Source organism: Anas acuta, chromosome 3, assembly GCF_963932015.1.
Source record: "Anas acuta chromosome 3, bAnaAcu1.1, whole genome shotgun sequence".
NCBI lineage: Eukaryota > Metazoa > Chordata > Aves > Anseriformes > Anatidae > Anas > Anas acuta.
This window is the reverse complement of record NC_088981.1, coordinates 52,144,170-52,166,031: the sequence shown is the minus strand read 5'-3', so window position 1 is coordinate 52,166,031 and position 21,862 is coordinate 52,144,170. Positions and strand designations below refer to the sequence as shown.

General features: G+C 37.0%; 1 protein-coding gene across 14 annotated transcripts in view; it reads left to right on the top strand.

The window, feature by feature from the left end:
• Window positions 1-21,862, top strand: part of SYNE1 (spectrin repeat containing nuclear envelope protein 1) — a 319,168-nt gene that overhangs the window by 260,325 nt on the left and 36,981 nt on the right. For 10 of the 14 annotated variants that reach the window (XM_068677098.1, XM_068677097.1, XM_068677103.1 and 7 more), the window contains 5 exons: window positions 1,638-1,732; window positions 2,697-2,931; window positions 3,647-3,841; window positions 6,442-6,567; window positions 7,299-9,638. In XM_068677098.1, coding sequence (XP_068533199.1) covers window positions 1,638-1,732; window positions 2,697-2,931; window positions 3,647-3,841; window positions 6,442-6,567; window positions 7,299-7,553 — 906 coding nt within the window. In that variant the 3' untranslated portion in view covers window positions 7,554-9,638. Of the gene's footprint in view, window positions 1-1,637; window positions 1,733-2,696; window positions 2,932-3,646; window positions 3,842-6,441; window positions 6,568-7,298; window positions 9,738-10,259; window positions 10,427-13,410; window positions 13,792-17,268; window positions 17,432-21,862 lie in introns of those variants that run through there. The other 4 variants (XM_068677107.1, XM_068677104.1, XM_068677106.1 and 1 more) reach the window with 4 other exon arrangements.

The window sequence follows — 21,862 nt, the reverse complement described above, 5'->3', positions numbered from 1 at the left end:
CACATTTTTCTCCACCCATATTGTTACTGCCAAGAATCTTAGTAAAGATCAATTAAGACAAGTCAATTTTCATACCAAAGCTCCCATGTGGCAACAGCAGTTTCAGTTCCCACAACTTTTTCAACTGACCTACTCCAATATTCAGGAAGGATCACAGGGGAGTTGTGTCCTTCCACCCCTTGTGTCTTATTTCAGCAAAACGTTTGGGTGAACATTTTTAAGCAGGAAGTAATTCACAATAATTTTTGCTTGCTTTAGTAGATATTTGCTTTAACATTTAATGAGATTTGCCTTTGCAAATCTCATCCATTTCATTTCATCTCAGTGCTGCCAGCATTAACTGGACAGGGTATCTTTGTAATTTGAGATATCTCAGCTTTTTGAGATTTATATGTCCACAAATCATCACTGTCTAAACAGATAAGTTCCTACTGTTGTATTGGCCACTCAGAGTTATATTTTTTGAAAGGGGTTAACAAGGATCGTTTTGCGTGTAATTGCATGTCTTGAGACCTCAGCCTAAATCTCTCCTGAAAACTTGAACTGTTTCAACTATCTGAAGCAGTTAGTTCAGATAAGTGCTACTCAGTAGAAGGTGATTTTTTTTTTCTTTCAACTGTAAAGTCATCTTTCGGAATTTAGAGAATTAATAGCCAATTATCCAAATACTGCATTTCACCCTAACAAAATGTTGTAAACTGTATCTTTTTATGAAGAAATTGCTTTCCACTCCTGCCAACTGAAAGACAAGGTTCAAATCTAAATTCCTTGAGATTACTTTCCAGATTGTTTTACCTTATTTCCTTGCACATTAATGAGAAAATATTCTATTTCCACATACATTCCCAGAATGGATACTGGGATGCATTCAGTTCTGCTATCAGCTTTCCAGTGCTGACTCTTAACTTTCAAATAAACAAATGTTTATTTAAACAGGACTCCAGCTACCTCAGTGGCCTTATTTAGAAATAATTTCCCACTGTTATTTACAAACCTTTGATGTGGATGTGGTGCTTTTTCTAAATATCATGAGCTAACACTTTCATCCACATCAGATAACTCCTTCATGACAATCTTGCAGTCATTCTTATGCAATTCTCCAGATATCTGTCTGGAGACCTGGTACATTCCAGGGGACACTTACAAAGTGCCAATGCAGTGAGACAAGCATTTGAGACAGTGCTGGTGGAGGGAGTTGCTTGCCAATGCACTTACTGTTGCGTTTTGTGGTTTGTTTGTTTTTTTTCGATGTGCTGTTATTGTGCATTTCAATACCTGTCCTCCTTTCCTGCTTCTTTGAATTCCTATTTCTGTGTTGACAGTGATCTACATATGAGAAGAAATTGGAATGGCAAGCGGTCTCACATAACAGAATATCCCTTTTATATACAAAGTTAATATGTATTCACAGAACAAGTGGATGTTGACAAGAATATTTCTGGTTTTGGGTAGGGTTTGAGTAAATCCTCTCTAAGCAGAGTTCTTCATGCTTGATAAGGTTTTATTTCACCTATCCTTCGGAAAAAGATTTTAAGTAGTCAATGAAAAATATTTTTTACCACAGAATATAGATATTTCATACAGACAGACTTAAAATGTAAAACCTTTCTTTAACATCCTTGTCTCCTGTACAACAGCTATTTCAGGCAGAGATGTTCAGTCGCCAGCAGATTTTGCATTCAATCATCTCTGATGGGCAGCACCTCATAGAGCAAGGACAAGTGGATGACAGGTAGCCATTCTTGTGTTGTTGTTGCTGCTGGTTAAGTGAAGTAATACTTAAAATAGTGGGAGACTTCTGAACAGAGAATGTTGCAGAAGATGTTAGTGTTCAGATCATGTTTTTCCAAGACAGGAGTTACCATCTACATGCTTAAGCTATTAATCAGCCAGCTCTTAAATAATACAGTGTTCATTAGGATGTGATAGGGTAGATGTGCTGCGTTTGGGAATGTAGTAGCCTTGAGGCTACTTCTCTAACAAATATTTGTCTTGCATTATCAAACACATCACATATATGTCTATTCTGATGTACCTTCAAAATATGTCTTTCACCAAAGGAGCTTGCACTGACTGATTTACAGTGAGTTACTCTTGATTTGTGCCAAAATAACCTGAAGCATAAATATGATGGAATAAGAATTCATTCCTGTCTCATTTTTTTTATTTTAAATGCTCCTGATCAAATGAATAGGAATCAGTGGAACGCCAGTGGCTTCACACTTATGCATTGATTTTGCTAAGGATATCATGGTCCTAATACAAGAAGAACTGTTTACTGCAATATGAGAATTTTATTAATTCTGTGTACATCTTACACCTGCTTTGAGCTAGCTCAGTAGTAAATTTGAGGGCAAATCATGAAATTTCCATGATTTCCTATTAATTTGGATAATACAAACTAGCAAAAAATGTGGGTTTCTTTGTATGTTTGGGGGGGAGGGGAGAAGAGTTTCTTTATTTAGGGGAAAAAAAATAAAGTCTTAGTAATTGGACTCCTTTGATTATCCACGTATATGATGTGTGGAGTTCTCATCCTCAGTACACTGTCAATAGACTCGAGTAGTTTTCTTCTAGTGCTTAATAATCAGCAGCCAAAAAACACATTTCCTTTCCCTCCAGTTTATTTCATTAAAGAAATAGATCAAAGTATGAATGCTACCATAGCTTTTTATTTATTTATTAATTTGCAATAGGGATGAGTTTAATCTGAAGCTGACACTTCTAAGTAATCAATGGCAAGGAGTAATTCGTCGGGCACAGCAGAGGAGGGGGATCATTGACAGCCAGATCCACCAGTGGCAGCGCTACAGGGAGATGGCAGAGAAACTGCGCAAGTGGCTGGTGGAAATGTCCTGTCAGCCAGTGAGTGAGCTGGGAAATGCTCCTATCCCATTGCAGCAAGTCAGAGCATTACTGGATGAAGTGCAGGTATGTCCAGTGTGTTGTAGAAGAAATAATACAGCTTTTTATCATCATCATTTAAAATATTCTTAGAAGTACTTTGGATTCATACTATGTGCCTGGTAGAAAGCAATATTAGATATCAGTTATTCTTTGAAACTGACATAGCCTCAAAAGCAACACTTTGATGGAAAGGAAGTAAAGAACATGCAGTGATGAACTTAACAAGCTCTTTCTCAAGCTTTGTTAGTGTTTTTTTTTTTTGTTGTTTTGTAACTAACCTTATATTGAAGCTGTCTTGAAACAAAAACAGTAATCTCCCATTTGAGAAATGTATTCTAGCTAACAAAAATGGATACCTTGAATGCCTGATGTGATCTTCATGTGAAGTTAACGGTGTCTATTTAGCAGTTTGGTGTCTTTTTTAGCCAGATGATACTGTATTATAAGCGTATTGTGCTCTTGAGGAACTGTTCCTCCTCAAGATCAATTGAAATGCTGATATAAATGAGGAGAAAGAGAAGTCTTCCACGTCTATCTCCTTGGAGAAATTTTCTAATGGTCTGCTGCAGTAAATGATAAAAAAAAAAAAAAGTATCAAAGTATTTGAGCTGTAGCTCATGCTTAAGTATGCAACCAAATAAAAGTGAACTAGTAAAATACGGTTTTCAGGACAGACTATACTGAATTTCTAATTATAACTAAAAAGACAAAGTTGACAGAAATCCATTTATAATTGCAGCTTAAAGAGAAAGTTGTTCTAAGGCAGCAAGGGAGTTATATCCTTGCTGTGGAAGCTGGGAAGCAATTGCTGCTCTCTGCTGACAGTGGAGCTGAGGCAGCCCTGCAGACAGAGCTTACAGAAATTCAGGAGGGCTGGAAGATAGCTAGCACCCAACTGGAAGAACAGAAGAAACAGCTTGCTTTAATACTAAAAGTAAGTGTATAATTTTTTCTGTACCTTTCAGCATGTTCACAGTTTCTCACTTTGAACCCTGATAACAAGTGTTCTCAAGGGATGAGTACAAATACAGGAATTGAATGTATACTGCATTACCATTTCATTTCATTACCTCTGATTTTCAAATATTTAAACTAGAAGAGGAAAAAGTTCCAAGCTACTTTGGAACAAGTTTATATATTCCTTGGTATCTTTTAATCAATATTTCCACATCACTGCTAATAAAAGATATTCCTAACAATACTATTTTCAACATAGAGCAAAAATGTATTTTCTTTTGCACAATGCTGGTGGGTTTTTATACATGCTGTATTGAGAATTGCATCTGCCTTATTCCTTCTTGTCCTGGTTTCAGGACAAAAAAAGGACTGTTGTGGTTTAACCCGGCCGGCAGCTAAACACTGCACAGCCATTTGCTCACCCTCCCTTCTCCCTCTCTGGGATGAGGGAGAGAAACAGGAAAGTGAAGTCTGTGAGTTGAGATAAAGACAATTTATTAAGACAGGAAAATAATAATAACAATAATAATATTAACAATAATGAGATAATAGTACTACTAAAAATAATGTGTACAAAACAAGTGATGCACAGTGCAATTGCTCACCACCCGCTGACCGATGCCCAGCCTAACCCCAAGCAGTCCAGACCCCCCACCCCGGCTAGCCACCCCTATATATTGTTTAGCATAATGTCAGATGGTATGGAGTACCCCTTTAGCTAGGTTGGGTCAGCTGCTCTGGGTCTGTCCCCTCCCAGCTCTTGCTGCACCCCCAACCTGCCCACTGTCAGGACAAAGTGAGAAGCTGAGATGTCCTTGGCTTGGTGTAAGTCCTGCTCTGCAATGATTAAAACATCGGTGTTTTATCAGCACTCTTCTCATCCTAAGTCAAAACATAGCACCCTGCCAGCTACTAGAAAGAAAATTAACTCTGTCCTAACTGAAACCAGGACACTTCTATGTGCCAATGCTATCCCTAAGATATCCCAAAGATATCCCTAGCCATCTGATAGCTGGTGCTTCGTTCAAGAGTCTCGAGTGTTTGCTAACTTAGGTAATGTACTAAGAGTGAGCACTGAACATTTTATTTATTTTTTTTTAAATATAGGCAGTGTCCAGAATGACTGCTAACATCATTTTAAGTACTAAAGATGGTAGTCAAAGATTTAAATTTGGTCTGTTTGTTTTTGCCTTTTGCTCTTTCCATGCAGGATAATGAAAATTGGACTTGTGTATATTAATAGTGAAATCAATGGCTTTTAGAACAGTTTCAGAGGTTTAATAGAATTCTAAAATTACAGACACTTTAGTTTTGTTTGTAAATAGAAAGGAGAAAAGCAATGCAATAAAATTAAATATTATTTTGGAAAAGTTCAGATAAGTAAATTTTTCTTCATCTTTCAAGCCATGTTCCTCCTACCTCTGCTTCTAGGTGGGGAATTACATGAGGAAATTTTTATTCATGAAAGCTTATATCTAGGGAAACTAAAAGTTCTGTGGTATTTTGGCAAGAGAAAATATAGAACTTGATGCTTGAAAGTGAGGAAGTAGGGAAATTACCACATAAATTGCATAAATCATCTCATAGATATCCAAACTTCATTACATGTTGCTACCTTGGTCCTACATATGTGACTTTTCAGTAGTCTTCTGACAAAATGAGAAGCGTAAGAGTATATCTTGCATTAAGATCATCATAACCTCATACATCATGTAAGGTCATATTACTTATTAAGGAGAGAAGAAAGAAGACACTAAAGAAAAGGTCCTTTTGCAAGACCTGTTATTTATAATAATCCATCCTGAAGAAAATCATGAAATACTGATATAGACTGAAAAAAATGGAAGGAGAGAAATACTAAGGCAGTGACAGAAGGAGAGTATCTTCAAATAGACAAGTTAAGATAAGTTCCTGTAGTGTAATACAACTGGCATTCTGAAGGATTGACTGGCTTATTACAGATTTGTCTGTGTGATTACCTTTTCAATAGGCCTTAATGAACAGGTAAGATGGGCAAAGCTATGCTGTCATATGACAGTTGGTGGCCTTATATTATATTATATTATATTATATTATATTATATTATATTATATTGGAGACATTTAAAATTTTGTAAGGCATACAAGCACTAAAGCTAGATGTAGCTGCTAGGACCATAATTTGGAGGAGGTACTTCAGATACTTCGATCTGACCTGAATTTGCAGTAACCCCAACATTTACATTTTTTTTCTGGAGCTTGATGCATCAGCCATTCAAGAAATGAAATTGAAAATATTTTGGGGAGTTAAAGGCTTTTCTGAAAGGATGGAGTTGTAAATAGACAATACTATAATAATAGGAGGCTTTGACTAGTACATTACTGCTAGCAAAGACCTACATCAAAACTAAAACAACAACAAAAAAGATATGACTGTGCATATGACCCAAGCTTTAAGACTCTGCATATTATTTAAAGGGAAAATTCAGTGCTTTCTATTGTTATGGAAATATGTGGTTAATCAGTCAAATCAACCAACATAAGTATGAGAAGTATAATCTAGATCTGAACTGAAGTCTGTTAAACATTTTGCCTTCAGGACTGGGAAAAATCTGAAAAGGGCATAGGAGACTCCCTGGAGAAGCTAAGATCATTCAAAAAAAAGCTTTCTCAGCCTTTGCCAGAACACCATGATGAGTTGCACACAGAGCAGATTCGTTGCAAGGTAAAGCACTTGTTCTCTGCTAACTGTTGTCTCATCTTTGCATGCTTTTGTGCAGTAACCTCTTTAGGCTTTACATCGCTGACTGTGCAAACCCACCACACATGACTGTGACAAGCTAAAAATCTATCCATGTGACATTTGAACTGTATAATACCTGAGTGATCTCATTATGATGTAAAACCTGCATGGAATACATCGAACTGATCAAAGTGAGATTATAACAAGGTCTGAAAAGTACTGTAGAAATAACAAGTAATGGTATGTTTATATAATATAAATTCTTGCTTCAAATTTAAGCACATTGTTTTTAAACACTCAATTTCTTATTTGAGGTTGAGGACCTTAGATAATATTTTATGCTATATTTCTTGCAGTAGAGAAATGTGGTAGAATTTGAAAGTATTTTTACTACAGAGAATTTCAAATCAATACTTGAAACTCCCCAAACCCTTTGAGTTTGAGAGACATTTGAGTACTAATTTAGTTTGTGGCTACTTGTTACAAAGCTGATGTATTATACTCTGCTGGGGTTGAAAATAGTGGAACATATGGGGTTGGTGTATTCTTTTTCTTTTAGTAGGGCAGAAGTAGTCCAAATGGTGGGTCTGCTCAGATATGACATTAATTCAGTGAGATAAGAATGTTCATCTTTTTTCATCATCACCACATTCAATTTTTTTTTGTTTGTTTGTTAGCAAACTGGTCTTTTTTCCTTATGCACTTCTTTTAAGGAGTTAGAGAATGCTGTTGAAGGATGGACAGATGACCTTGCACACCTCTCTCTGCTGAAGGAGTCCCTGTCTGCATATATCAGTGCAGATGATATTTCAGTCCTCAGTGAGCGAATAGAGCTTCTGCACAGACAGTGGGAGGAGCTGTGCCATCAGGCAAGTATAGTACTGAGCTCTGATATGAGTATGCAGACTAAAAAGGTATTGGAGGAAAAAAATAATGCAAGTGGCAGATTTTGGAAAAGATGCATATAGGCACAGGTAATGTTCAATTATGAACTCTTGCTGGATCAGGGATAATATCCATAGAAATGTTTCCTTTAGTTACTGCTTATATTTTTATATTTCTTGAACTTTGCCATGCTTACGAGGTCATATTTAAAACAACAAAAAGTCATACTGTGTGTTGTGGGACTGTGGCATGGGGAAAACAGAATTAATACAGTTTTCCATGCTTTTGTGGAGTAGCCGTGCACAGAAATGATGTCCTCTCTCAGCTCAGCATTACTTTTATACCTTTAGTTCTGCTGACGGCTTCTCCTTCTTCAGATGTTAATGTCTGCATTTCCCTTATTCTGAGGGTGAATTACTTGGCTGCACAATGAGATGAAGAGTATTGTTTGATTTTTCAGTACATAACCTGAGAGGGTGACAGAGCACTGGAACAGGTTGTCCAGAGAGGTTGTGGAGTCTCCTTCTCTGGAGCTATTCAAAACCTGCCTGGATGCCATCCTACACAATGTGCTCTGGGTGATCCTGCTTGACAGAGGGGTTGGATCAGATGACCTTCAGAGGTTCCTTCCAACCTCAGCCATTCTGTGATTCTGTGATCATGCTATTAGTGTATTTCCTGCATCCTTTTTGCATTTAGAGATGCAAACAGTGGATTCTCCCTCACCCAGCTTTTCAGATTAGGATCATGTTATTTCTGTGGTTTTGTAGATGTCGCAATGCATACCAGGGATATTGTGGCAAAAGTTACATCCCGTAAGTTTCCTATGAAGGCCTCAAAACCACCCTCAAAATAGAAAAAGTGCATTACAGTTAACAATGCAGAACTTCTTTAAAGTTAGTTGCATTTGAATGAGCCAACACGGGTACATCTAAACTATGGTCTAGTCACTGTACATGTATTTATGGGAATGGAGATAGCCAGGTAAAGAAGTTTTGTACATACTAAGTGCTTCAGGATGTAACCCAGTGCAACACTGTGTCCAACCGTTGCTTATTTCCGGAAAGTTGTCATCAAATTTAAAACCACAAAAGGGAAATGTTGAGATCATGGTGTACGCTACTGTTAAACCTAACATAGTAGTCAAAGAACACTACAATCACTTTTGCTTATGAAAGAGCAGATGAAGTCTTCATATTCTCAGCTGAAATGCTGGTATGAAGTCAGAAACAATTTAGAGTACAGCGAGAAGGAAATAAGTAGTGGTTCTGAAACTACAGAAACAACTGCTGCACACCTTCTGCTACTATTTTAATTTCATTTTCCATGCTTTTCCTGTCAAGGATGGACTATTGCTCATTTCTTAAACTTAGCAATACTTTTCTTATTCCAGTATTAATTACAAATTACAGCATTTGCTTGGTGGTTTTTTTATGCCTATTCTTCCTTGTCAGGACATATTCAAATCCTTTGGAATCTCTGAAGGTGTCAGTGATTCAGAAGAAATAGTCATCCGTGAAATGAGTGTATCGGGATTGAAGCGGAAAATTGCATATGCTATTTTAGAAATTAAAAAAAAAAAGTAGTGTCTTTGATTTCGCTTTGTGCTCATGCACAAATCATGAAGTCTTTTGTAGTTTGGCCTATGCTCTCTCTCTATATATATATTTTATTTTATTTTTGGTGTTGGTCAAGCATTTATATCTTCCTTTTAATTAATCTCTTAGACTAAAAAGAAACCATTAATATGCCTTATTGCATCTTATAAGTGAACAAAAATTGTAAGAGAATTTCCCCCTTCTAATGAAACCTTAGAGACATTATGAAACAATATATTGACATGACACTAAGCATAGTACTTGGATGCATTCTTCTATGCAATTGGATGTAACTAACAAGAATCCTGAGAATAACACTTATCTCTAAACTTACAAACAGTCATGCAAAGTATTTGCAGTACAACTCCAGTTTGCTGTAATAGAAGTAAGTGGCTGGAGTTCATCTGCAGCGCCAGAGGAGTTCACATGGAGGCACAAATTGCTTCAGCTATCTCTTAAATCGATGTACTTCTATTTATTTATTTATTTATTCTGTTTAAATGTTTTAAGGTCTCCTTGCGTCGACAGCAAGTTAGTGAGAGACTGAATGAGTGGGCTGTCTTCAGCGAGAAGAACAAGGAGCTCTGTGAGTGGCTGACACAAATGGAAAGTAAAGTTTCTCAAAATGGTGACATCCTCATAGAAGAAATGATTGAGAAACTTAAAAAGGTATAGTGCAATTACAAACTGTTGTGTTGTTGTTGTTGTTTGTTTGTTTGTTTTTTAACTTTTGTTTGGTTTGTGTCGCAAAGAAGATTCTGAAATAGATTTTACCTGTTTATAAATTTCAGGGCGTATTTTTATTCTCTCACTTCGCAGCTTTTTCCTGTCTTTTTTAAGGTGGGACTATCCAGGATACCAGAAAATTAAATGAATATAAAGTCTAAGGCAACTGAGTGTTTTACTAAATGTCCAGTCAGAATTTACTGCAATTACTTTAACTATAACAGACGTATTTATATAAGGTTTTTTTTGTTTGGTTAGTTGGTTGGTTTTTAATTTTTTTTTTCATTCTTCTGATAAGGTTGTTCGTGGTTATACCCTAATATTTAAGAGATTGTCTCTCTACTGTACCAATCACCAGAAGAACAAAAATACGTTAACATTCACTTGTATTCTTGTATGGTTCCTTCTGTAGTGTAGAGCAGAATGCATTCAGTATTTATATTCTGAATGTTCTTTTCTGTCCAGGATTATCAAGAGGAAATTGCTGTAGCTCAGGAGAACAAAATCCAGCTCCAGCAAATGGGAGAGCGACTTGCTAAAGCCAGCCATGAGAGTAAAGCATCAGAGATTGAGTACAAACTTGGCAAGATCAATGACAGATGGCAACATCTTCTGGACCTTATTGCAGCCAGGTAAAACACTTGTTTTGTTTTAAATTAAGAATCTTAAATTAAAAATCAAATTAAAATATTTTTATTGTTTGCCTTTTCATTATTAAATGTGAATGAGTTTATTCTCAGATATCAGCACATTTCTGTGAAATTTACTTTCCTGTTTTCCTTTGCATTATTTATTCTGACATTATTTCTTCAAGCAAAAAGGAGACAAATTGAAATTTGTCCACTAGAATGACACAGGGTTGGTTGCAGATTTAATTGAGCTTTCTTCAATGCAATCTTACTTCAGATGAGTGCTTAAATCTAGGTAGAAATGTAATTAAAAATAAAAATAAAAATGTTGGCAGAGCAATGGAAACAGTGCAGTTATTGTTTTGGCTTGAATTTCCAGAAGAGCAGTTCTAAAACTAATTCTGCTTAATTCGTTTTTGACTGATGGAGAAAAGTAACTGAAGGTAGACATATACACATTGGACTTAAATATTATTCTTTTTTTATTAAGGTGAACAACATAAAAGCAGTTTTCATAGCTTAAAGAAATACAGGGTTGTTGTTTGATATATGAACAAAATTGGCTTATTTGTTTCAATATTTTCTGCTCTGAGTCATTATACAACCTTCTTCCTGTTACAGACAATAATTTTGGCATGGTTTTGTATACGCAGTTCATAAAACATATACTCTGTATTTTACACTTCCGTTATTTAAGGGTATATGAATTAAGAGTATTTCAATCTTGTTTGCAGCAAAAGGGTTTGCTTTGGTTTATGTTTGTTTTGTTTTTCACTTTTTTTTATTCTTTTACTGCATTCTTGCTCTGAAATCTTTAAGCATGAGAGTAGTAAATTTTATGTAAGCAGAAGCATTCTGGTGGCTCCAGCTACTTTTACAGCAGCTCATTTTAAAGTAATGAAAGCTGTATAGTTTCTGATCGAGTCAGGAAGTGGCGCATTACAGTTGAGAAGCCTGCTTGTTTTAGAGGATGTGATATATCACCAGCTGTTGAGCATGGCATATATTTGTTGTATATTTTTTGTGTCTTCTCAAACACTTCCTCAGACAAAATTTCAAATGTTATGTTCAAATCATACCTTCAGGAAGTTTTGAGTGAAAAGCAATGAAGTTCAGAAACTGTAAAACAGGTTTTTGTGGAGAGGAAGGGCATATAAAAACTTAAACTTATATAAACTTATCCACTTAAACTTTTTCATTCTGTTATCATGAAGCAGGGTGTTAAGTCCTAGCACTAGACTAACGTATGTGAAGTATTTATTTACTTTTATTCCCATAACATTTCAACTAAGCCTTCAATATAGCCTTCTTAAATAAATTACTTCTTAATTCTGGACTAAGTACAGTTTGGGAACTGAGTCGCTGGGAAAGAGCTGAGCAGAAAGGGATCTGGGTATGCTGGTTGACAGGAGGCTCAAAATGAGCCAGCAGTATGCCTTGGCAGCCAAGAAGGCAAAACACATTTTGGGGTGCATTAAACACAGCTCAGCAATATGGTCAAAAGAGGTTATTCTCCCAATTCATTTAGCATTGGCGCAGCGTCACTTGGAACACTGTGTGTAGTTCTGGGCTCCCTAACTTAAAAAGGATGTTAAGGTCCTTGAAACATCCAGAGGAGGGCAACAAGGCTGGTTTAAAGGCTGAAAGTCACGCCCTTTGAAGAGCCACTGAGTACAATGTTTGTCAAACTTTTAGAAAAGGAGGTTAAGGGGTGACCTCATTGCTCTCTACAGCTTCCTGAGGAGTGTAAGTGGAGAGGGAGGTGCTCATCTTTTTTACCTGGTATCTAGAGACAGGATGTGTGGCAATGGTTCCAAGCTGCACCAGGGAGGTTCAGACCTCCCATTAGAAAAACCTTTACCCAGAGAATAGGCTTCCTAGAGAGGTGGTTGATGCCCCATGCCTATCCATGTTTAAGAAGCATCTGGATAATGCTTTTAATGATAAGTTTTGACCTTGGGTCAGCCACAAAGTATACTGACAGTTGGACTCAATGATGTAGGTCTCTTCCAGTTGGGACTGTTCTACTCTATTTCATTCTAACTAGCATGCACAGCACTATTGTATGCAGTTGTACAACAAGTGGGAAAAAAAGAAAAAAAAAAAAAGTTTGGAAAGTTTGAATGTTGTATTTCTGAAGTTAGGAAGTAAATAGTGGAGAGGTTTGACACTAAGTTATGGAGATTTTGCTAGTTCAGCTGTAACTTAGGCTGATAGGAGCTAAAACCTGGTTAACTAATTGAACAAAAATTTTTGCATTCCCCGAGCTGATATTTAGAAGACTGCAGAGGCTTTCAAATACATCGTTGTATTTTGAAGTATGTTCCTATATTGATATTTTTGAGTTTGGAATATGTCATATAACATAACTTTTGGCTGCGCGCAGCTAGTAAATGTAGATTAATTGTTCTAGTGTCAACAATTAAACACACCTTTTCATATTCTGAATATCCTTGGATCATAATCCTCAATATCATTAATGAAATATTATAGCCTGCACACTTTTCTGTGGAGCCACAGTCAGCCTTTGCTTGGAGCATTTTTCTTGGTGTTTTTTTCTCTTTTTCTTTTTTTTTTAATTATTTTTCCATACAGATGTGAACTAACAGAAGGTGCTCTAAAAAATCTTTAGTAATATAGTATGATAATATGAGTCTGATCTGTGTCTTTACTTGTTTTTATGCTGGGTGGTAGAACTTCTCCATTAACTTGTAAAAGGCTTTTTTAGTTGTGTTCTGGTCTGTTATCTACTTTTTTAAATTGCTTCTTCATTTTGAGGAGGTCTGTAACTGAAGAAAAGACAGCTACAGAAAGGTAGTTGTGTCTCTTCATCAAAAATTTCTGTTTCTGTCCTTCTGGAAGATTTTTATCCTTTCAGATGAATTTATTTGATAGGTCGGCCTGCTGCACAAAATGTTACTTATGTTCACAGCCAGTTAGCAGTGCTTTTGCTGTTACTGCTCAGGCTTTGCAAGGAAAGTAATATTGTATGGTGTCTTTTTTTCCTCCCTTCCCCTTGCACTCATGGTCCACATTCCTGGAGATCAAGCCTGGCACATGTTGATGAATGCAAGTTTTATTTAGAAACATGACCACTTGTCACCATTCAGTCTCATGTTATCAAGCAACGTCTGCTAACATTTGTTTGGCATGCAACATTTTCTGTACAGTACTCACCAGCAAAAAGGAGTTTGTCCCCTTTCCTTCCCCCATACTAAGCACAGTGTGTGCAAGCTATTGGACTGGAAGTTCTTCTTTTAAATGCTGGAAAATTTCATGGTGGTGGCGGAGGACTTGCAAGCTGTGAGGATGGCGGAGGACGGCAGTGTGGATTCAGATCTCCCAGACTGTAATTGTGATATCACAAGGCAGGCAGCTATTTTTGTTTCCTTTTGATTGATACAGTTCTTTTTGAAGTCTTGGATTGCTGAGAAACTGATAAAAATATAGATATGTAGAAATCACTGCCTTAGCTAGAAATGCCTGTTTTTTGCTCTATTTAAAAGTAGTTGACAGTGATAATGGTATACTTTGTTTTACAGCTAGTGCTTTTGGATCCCAGATTAGCTTTTTGGTAACTAATTCAAACTTGCAACTCCTAAAATGTCTTTGCTATCTGAAAGAAACCATTGACTAGTTTTACTGCTCTTTTTAAATACAAGTGTATACACATGTGAGAGAAAGCAGACTTTATATTTGTCTGCTCACTGTGTCATCAAAGGGGCATGGCTACAAGCAAAACTCAGAGGAGGAAAGAGGCTGTAAAGACAATGTCAGGCATTACATACCGGAGTTGATCTGTCCAATACATATCCTGTAACTATATGTAACTCAACCTACATTTTCTTGGATTTATGATTCAATTTGTCTTCTTCTCAATAAATATCTTCCAATATCTTCCCTAGAAGTTTTGCTAGTTATGTTCATAGTTCTATAAATTTATTCCCTGAAAGGGGAATCTGTGATCTGAAGAACAACTATAACTGACAGTAATACTGACATTGTGCACATTTGTACTGTAATTTGGACCTTGCACCTTTTTTAATCATAAACTGATTTTAAGACTGATTTTAATAGTGATTTTTTTTAACTATTTCATAGAATTAAATGCTTCTTAAAACTTCAGTTATGAGTATGTTGGGTTTTTTGTGGTTTTTTTTTTTTCACTTTTCTGTTTTCTACTGGCTTTATACAGGTTTAGCTAACATGGTCTTACTGTCTGTTTTCATGTTCATTTTAAGTTTAACATTAGTATCCAGCTGTCTAAATGACTAATGCAGTATCTATGAGTTCTGTATGATGCATTGTTATGTATTTACAAGGCTGTTCCTGTTTAGGTTTAAGTGGAATCTCAGGCTGTCTAGTTTAGGACTGTTTGAATTAAAGGCATTTGGCTTTAATTTTAGCTCCAAATTGTTCTGCCATTGCCCTTTCTTAATGTAAGATAAACATTTCAAAGTTACTTTCTTGGGGAATCTGAGGTACAATAATTGAACATTGAAATTTAGAAATGAGTCTTCTTCACTAGACCACAGAAACTATTCGATTCTGCAGTATTTTCCCTTCTAAAAGTCTTAAATATTTGCAAAATGTAGCAATACTTACATAGATATATAGATATATAAAACAACCTTTGAAACAAACATGGCATAAGTTTGAATGTGATGTCTTCATTATCAAGCAGGGAAATTTTCTCAAATCTCTTCAAGTAACATGCATAGTGCTGCAACAAAGGCATGAAATGCTTATCAGAATAATTAATGGTTTAAACATAATCTTGTAAATGAAATCTCAAAAGATCAAAAATTACAGTTGGCTAGGAATACCACATATTTGGATGGTTTCTAATTTGACCTTTGTCTCTAAGTAGAGCTTTTAGTTTCATTTTTAGTCTTTCAGGCCCTGCCATTAACATAGAAATATGTGATTTTGAGCTGTTATATTTTCAAGGGGAAGACATTTTTTTCTTGCATACACATTATGTAATTATTTGTATGCAGGCACAGTGTTCAGTGAGATTAAGAACACATGCATCTTGCTTACTAAATTCAGAAGAAAAACTGTTAGACATGCTGGATGTCAGAGTAAATTTTCAGAACAGCTGCAATCACAGCATGGTATTTCAGTTTAGTCAAAAAATAAAAAAAAAAAAAAAAGGAAGCCCAGCATATTCCAAGAAGCACATGTTTATTTGTTTCAATCTGTACCATGGGCAAGGAAGCTGTTATGTTATACTCTGTACAAAAAATTTAGGTGCAGGTATACTTAAGAATTGCAACAGCCTTTGGAGGGAAGGCAGGTTTAGAAGTAGTTTTTGGCTTTAGTTTGAGAATTCTTTTCATATGTCACTTTTATTTTTTTCTTTTTGTCTCTTAAGTAAATTAGGTCAGGTGACTGAAGACATTGATATTTGGGGATTTTATTATTTTTAGGTTTCTTTTGGAGCCTGGCAGAGCTGTAGTCCCATGCAGTCTGACAGAGACAAAGAGTGTACTTTCTGATTGGCAGGCACTTTATCAGATGTGTCTAGCAAAATTTAAATTAAATCTAGCAAAGATATTAGGGTACTATAAAACTGCCAATATGAAAAGCCTGGTTCACAGCTTGGACTTACAAATGATAGAGCAGCATTGCTTGTACGCTAAGGCCTGATGTGACTCATTGTTCCCTTTTCCACTCCAGCACACGTACAAAAGATCAACAACATTCAGCCTTGAGAGTCCAAGCAGAAAATGGGCTGGATTTCACCCCAGATAGACTGAAAAACTGTATGTGAGGTCAGAATGAGTGATAACCAACCTTCTTGCCTATCCTACAAGCAAGCTTCAATTGGTCCAAAACCACAAAACACAAGCATAACACAAAGGTGAAGAGGGGATGGTACCGCAAAGATTGGTTGCTCATAGTGTCTCTCCAAGGCTGAATACATTGCTGTGTTTTGGGATGACCTGATTGACTGGGAGTTGGACTGTCTTCCAGCACAATTGTGTTGTCTTCAATTACTTCATAGCTAGATTTTCAGAATGAAGGAATTACTGAGAAAGACTTTTACAGATGAAACAGGCTGAAGTGAAAAATATCAGCACAGGGTGAAGGTTTAGTGAAATTTTTCTCTCTCATTAATCTTAATGCACATTTAAATCAAAAACACTGTATATTTTTTCCTGACCAGTATTTTTGCAGGATCAGGGCCTCCAGAAAAATACTACTTAGATATCACTACGAAGATACATTCTGATTTCATCGTTTAAATCTGAAGTAGGCCATTAAGACCAAGAACATCTTAAAGCAGCCCTTAGGATTTGGGAATTTTCACTAAGTTCCCAGTTTGATTTCTCTCACTAAAATCTGTTTACTCAGGCACAACTGTCACTAACAATAATTCAATGTTTTGAAATCATCAGGGTGAAAACGATGTGTTCACTCAGAGCACTACACCAACAGTACTGGTTAACTGGACCAGTTATTTGTAGTCTAAGATCTTTTGTCTTCTTTTAGTCAAGTTTGCAACTAAATTAGCTACATTATTTTGGGTTTTGGTGTGTGTGAGTTTATTTAAATATATATACATATTTGTATTTCTAACAAACCATTGTCTCAACAGATAATGGTATAGAACCTTTGAAAATGTTGTCTGGAATTAGTAAACTCGTAATTTTTCTCAACCAGAACCTATGAATGCTGGATTATTTGTATAGATAATACACTTCTGTTACTCAGTAAAGGAAGACTTCAGAACAGAAGTTGCCATCTATGTTAAGTTCGTTAAGTTTCATCCCCCTGAAACACATACTGTAGAAATTTTTATGTTTTTGTTTGTTTGTTTGTTTTTTGTTTTTTTACAGGGTAAAGAAGTTGAAAGAAACCCTGGTTGCAGTGCAGCAGCTGGATAAGAACATGAGTAGCCTGAGATCTTGGCTTGCCCATATTGAGTCAGAGCTGTCCAAACCAATTGTCTATGAAACTTGCGACTCTGAGGAGATACAAAGGAAGCTAAATGAACAGCAGGTAAAATACAAAACACTTATAAGGTGCACAATGGCATTAGGAGAAACAAAGTAGTGTGTCCTTGGGCTGCTCATACCCAGGGCATGAGGCAAAAATGTGTACGAATATCAAGGCAAGTGGTGCTTACTGTGTCACTTATAGAGCCTTCTGCTGGCTTTGACATCCAGTCTACGGGAGCTGTTTGACATTCACAAGAAAGGTAAGGCACCAAGAGATGTAACCTGAACGAGCTATTGCAATTGATTTTCCTTGGGGGTTTGTGGTTTTTGGTTGTTTGAATTGACTGTTCCAAGAGGCAAAACTGACACCTATTAGACCTTGCAAATTTTGCACATGCTTGAAAAAGACTCTTTTTTAGCAACTTTTCTAACTTGGTTTTATCTTGCAGCTTGTTTGAGAATCACATTGCACGCAAAGATGCATGAACTATACATGTGAAGTTAAAATCAGTTGTTTTATACTGCCCAAAGCTTTTACGCAGTGCTAGAACAAAATAGTCAACATTGGAACAGGAAAAAAAAAAAAAAAAGTCAGCCAGCTTTTGGCATTACAATTAATCTTACCCCAAAGAACATTTATTATACTTTCTATATCCTGGTCCTCTTCACTGCTATGCTATACGCCTACTTCACAGATTATGGCTCAGTGCAGTAGAAGGAAATATATGGGCATTTCATCCTTCAGCTGCCCAGTGTAGTTTTACTTAGAAGCATTTTGCTGGTGAAGACTGTTCCGTTGTGTTCCTGTTGGTTATTTATTAGCAGAAATACCTTTTTGGTGCCTCATTGGAGCTGACTTACATGTTCTCCTGAGTTCTTTCATGAGATGAGAAATAAATGTGTGGGAAGAGGAATGCCAGAACGCTTTGGGGAACTTTAATTTATGGAGTGCATAAAATGGCATTTTGATCTTTTAAGCTGAGTGTGGGGCTGAGACCCAAGAATGTTCTGAGTGTTTTCTGGCTCCCTAACTGATTTTCTACATGGCTGTGCAGAACTGCTTATTAATATTCTATATGTAATTTACACAGGGTTAATAATTCATAACACACAAGTGTAACTAATGAGTTGTGTTTCTGAGATGGTGAAGTGCTGGGCAAGGCTAAACATTGCTATCAGTAAACTAGATACTTGACATTTTTTTTGCACTAGGATCCCCGTGCAAGCATTCCACTGTTTGTTATAACCACTCCTTGTGGGACTTATTAGGAGTATGGAGACTGGTGTCTCTCTGATTTCCACCATTTCCTTGTGGTGGTTCCCATAGAGTGAAAGCATACAACAATATTCTGTGGAAGTCTGAGTGGTTTCACTGGACTCCCAAAGGGGAGAAATAGAGGTGAATTTTATACTGGGAAGATACTGTGTTTGTAATCTTGATGATGATTTGATTTGGTAATGCTGCAGACCATGGTTGTCCTATATATATTACAAAACAAAAACTTCAATGTATGGCAACCAGTATTTTTATTACCAGGCAGCTGTATCTCTGTTCACTTTATCTCAGAAGGCCAGCATGTCAGCCATCTCAAGTATTTCATCCCTCGTTTTTCTTCCCTCTTAGTGTTCTTTTGTTCTTTTCTATGTTTAATCTTCCACTGAGGCCATGTTATCCTCCCCGTTCATACTGCTACCAGTTGTTCATATACAAGATTACATAAAAAATATTATTCTGTGAAAGAGGAGAGACAAATTCCATTTCTGTAACCCCACTGTCATTCTGTAACTTCTCAGCCTCTTCTTCAGTCAAGAATGAGCTTTGCAGGTTGCTGGTCCCTATAGTGAAATTAAGAGGCAATTCAAGCTGGATATCCTGGGGAAGGTAGTGTAACCTCACTGAAGCGTTTTCCAAGAGTTGCAAGCTACATTTCTAGGATTACTTGTTTGTTTACTTTCTCAGCCTGCTACCAGTAGAAATTGAAAAATTGTTTTTGCTTTTGGGATGATTAAAGAAAAACTTGTGCGTTGATGAGAGCAGTGCACAAAAGTGATGCTTCTTCTGTAAACTAACCAAAAAGGCTAATCGTTCTCTAAGAAACATATCAACTAAGGAAAAAAAAAAAAATATATATATATATATATAGCATAGTCATCTGTTGTAGAAAAGCTTTGTAGGGGAATAAAAGTTTAATTCTTAGGAATACTCAGGACCATCAATGTGGCAGTTATAATTGCTGCTGTAGTCCAAAACAACAGAAAAGAGATTTTGTTACCTGAACTTTCTTAGCCTAAAGTCTCATAGCTGTCTGGAATACATGTTTTACAGAGTGTTGAAACTATTTATAGCATCCACCTTATATAACATCTCAGGACAGGGAGAAGAATAAACACTTGTACATTATGATGAAAGAGTATTTTCCAGGCAAGTGAAAGTGAAAGGGACAGAGCTGAAGGATAAAATACCGTGATTTTCCACTTTCTCATGTGGTTAGGTGTTCACAAAATATCCTTCTATTTCATATATGAGAACAGGAAATTAATAAAGTCATTGAGTCCAATCTTCACAAACAACAAAATCAGATAACTGATATAAGATAACATTACTCCATTTCAAATTTGATGATGCTTTTATATTCTATATTTAAACCTCATTTCCTGCTGGAAGGCTATCTTCGTATTGCTAGTTGTTAGAAAGATTTGTCCAGTTGGAGCTTAAATTTATGTAGAGACAGTATGTTGACACTATATTTCTTTTTGTGTGTCAACATTTTGCTTTACAAGCAAAATCACAGAATCATCTAGGTTGGAAGAGACCTAGTCCAACCTCTGACCTAACATTAACAAGTCCTCCACTAAACCATATCGCTAAGCTCTACATCTAAACGTCTTTAAAGACCCCCAGGTATGGTGACTAAACCACTTCCCTGGGCAGCCCATTCCAATCCCTAACAACCCTTTCAGTAAAGAAGTTCTTCCTAATATCCAACCTAAAACACCCCTGGTGCAACTTTAGCCCATTCCCCCTCATCCTGTCACCAGGCATGTGGGAGAATAGACTAATCACCACTGTGCTACAGCCTCCTTTAAGGTACCTGTAGAGAGTGATAAGGTTGCCCCAGAGCCTCCTCTTCTCCAGACTGAACAATCCCAGCTCCCTCAGCCGCTCCTCATAAGACATTTTCTCCAGACCCCTCACCGGCTTCGTTGCCCTTCTCTGGACTCGCTCAAGCACCTCCATGTCCTTCTTGTAGCAAGGGGCCCAAAACTGAACACAGTACTCAAGGTGTGGCCTCACCAGAGCCGAGTACAGGGGGACAATCGCTTTGCTAGCCCTGCTGGCCACACTGTTTCTGATATAAGCCAGGATGCTGTTGGCCTTCTTGGCCACCTGAGCACACTGCTGGCTCATATTCAGCCAACTATCAACCAATACTCCCAGGTCCTTCTCTGCAAGGCAGCTTTCCCTCACTTTACCTCTACTTAGCCTCAAGTTACCGTTTTCTTGTTCTCCTACTGTGTTCATCTCTTGGGGCCCCCAGCACAAGAAGGACCTGTTAGAATGAGTTCAGAGGAGGGACACAAAGATGATCAGAGGGCTGGAGCACCTCTCCTATGATGACAGGCTATGGGAGCTGGAGTTGTTCAGCCTGGAGAAGAGAAGGCTCCAGGGAGGTCCTTCCAAAGCAGATCTACACGAAAACTCAAGAGGGACTTTTTGGCAGGGAGTGTAGTGATAGGACAAGGAGTAATGGTTTTAAACTAAAATAGGGTAGATTTAGATTAGACATTAGGAAGAAGGGTTTGTGAGGCACTGGAACAGGTTGCCCAGAGAAGCTATATGTGCCCCATCCCTGGAAGTGTTCAAGGCCAGATTGAATGGGGCTTTGAGAAACCTGGTCTAGTGGAAGGTGTCCCTACCCATGGCAGGGGGGTTGAAACTAGATAATCTTTAAGGCCCTTTCCAACCCAAACCATTCTATCATTCTTTGATTCTATAAATAAAATTTCACATCTCTTATACTAACAGTTATTTTGTTCACCTGCAGCAGAAGCGAATGTGGTATTCTAGATACAATCTATCACTTTATGGTATGGTCATGTTAACATTTCTCTGTTACTCTTGGGATTATGTTGCCTTGACCTTGGTCCATCCTGACTTTTCCATCTAATACTCTGATGGTTCATTTCAAATTTAAGCAAAAGTCAGGGAGGGTTTCTTTTCCTTGCACTTATCTAACAGAAATAGCCAATTACTTTTGTGGCTTGTCTCGACTTGAACCAGTTGTTCAAAACTGAAAATATGCTTCAAGAAGCAGCATTATCACCAGTGGAGGAAAAGACATTACAACCAAGAAACCAACAGGAGAAATAATACTAATCACATATAACAGGTGCTAAGACCACATAAGTACATTTTCTTTAGCTGTCCTAAATCCTCCGTTCCAATTCCAATTAAAATGCTATATGTTTTGAAAGTTGAAGGAATAAACTC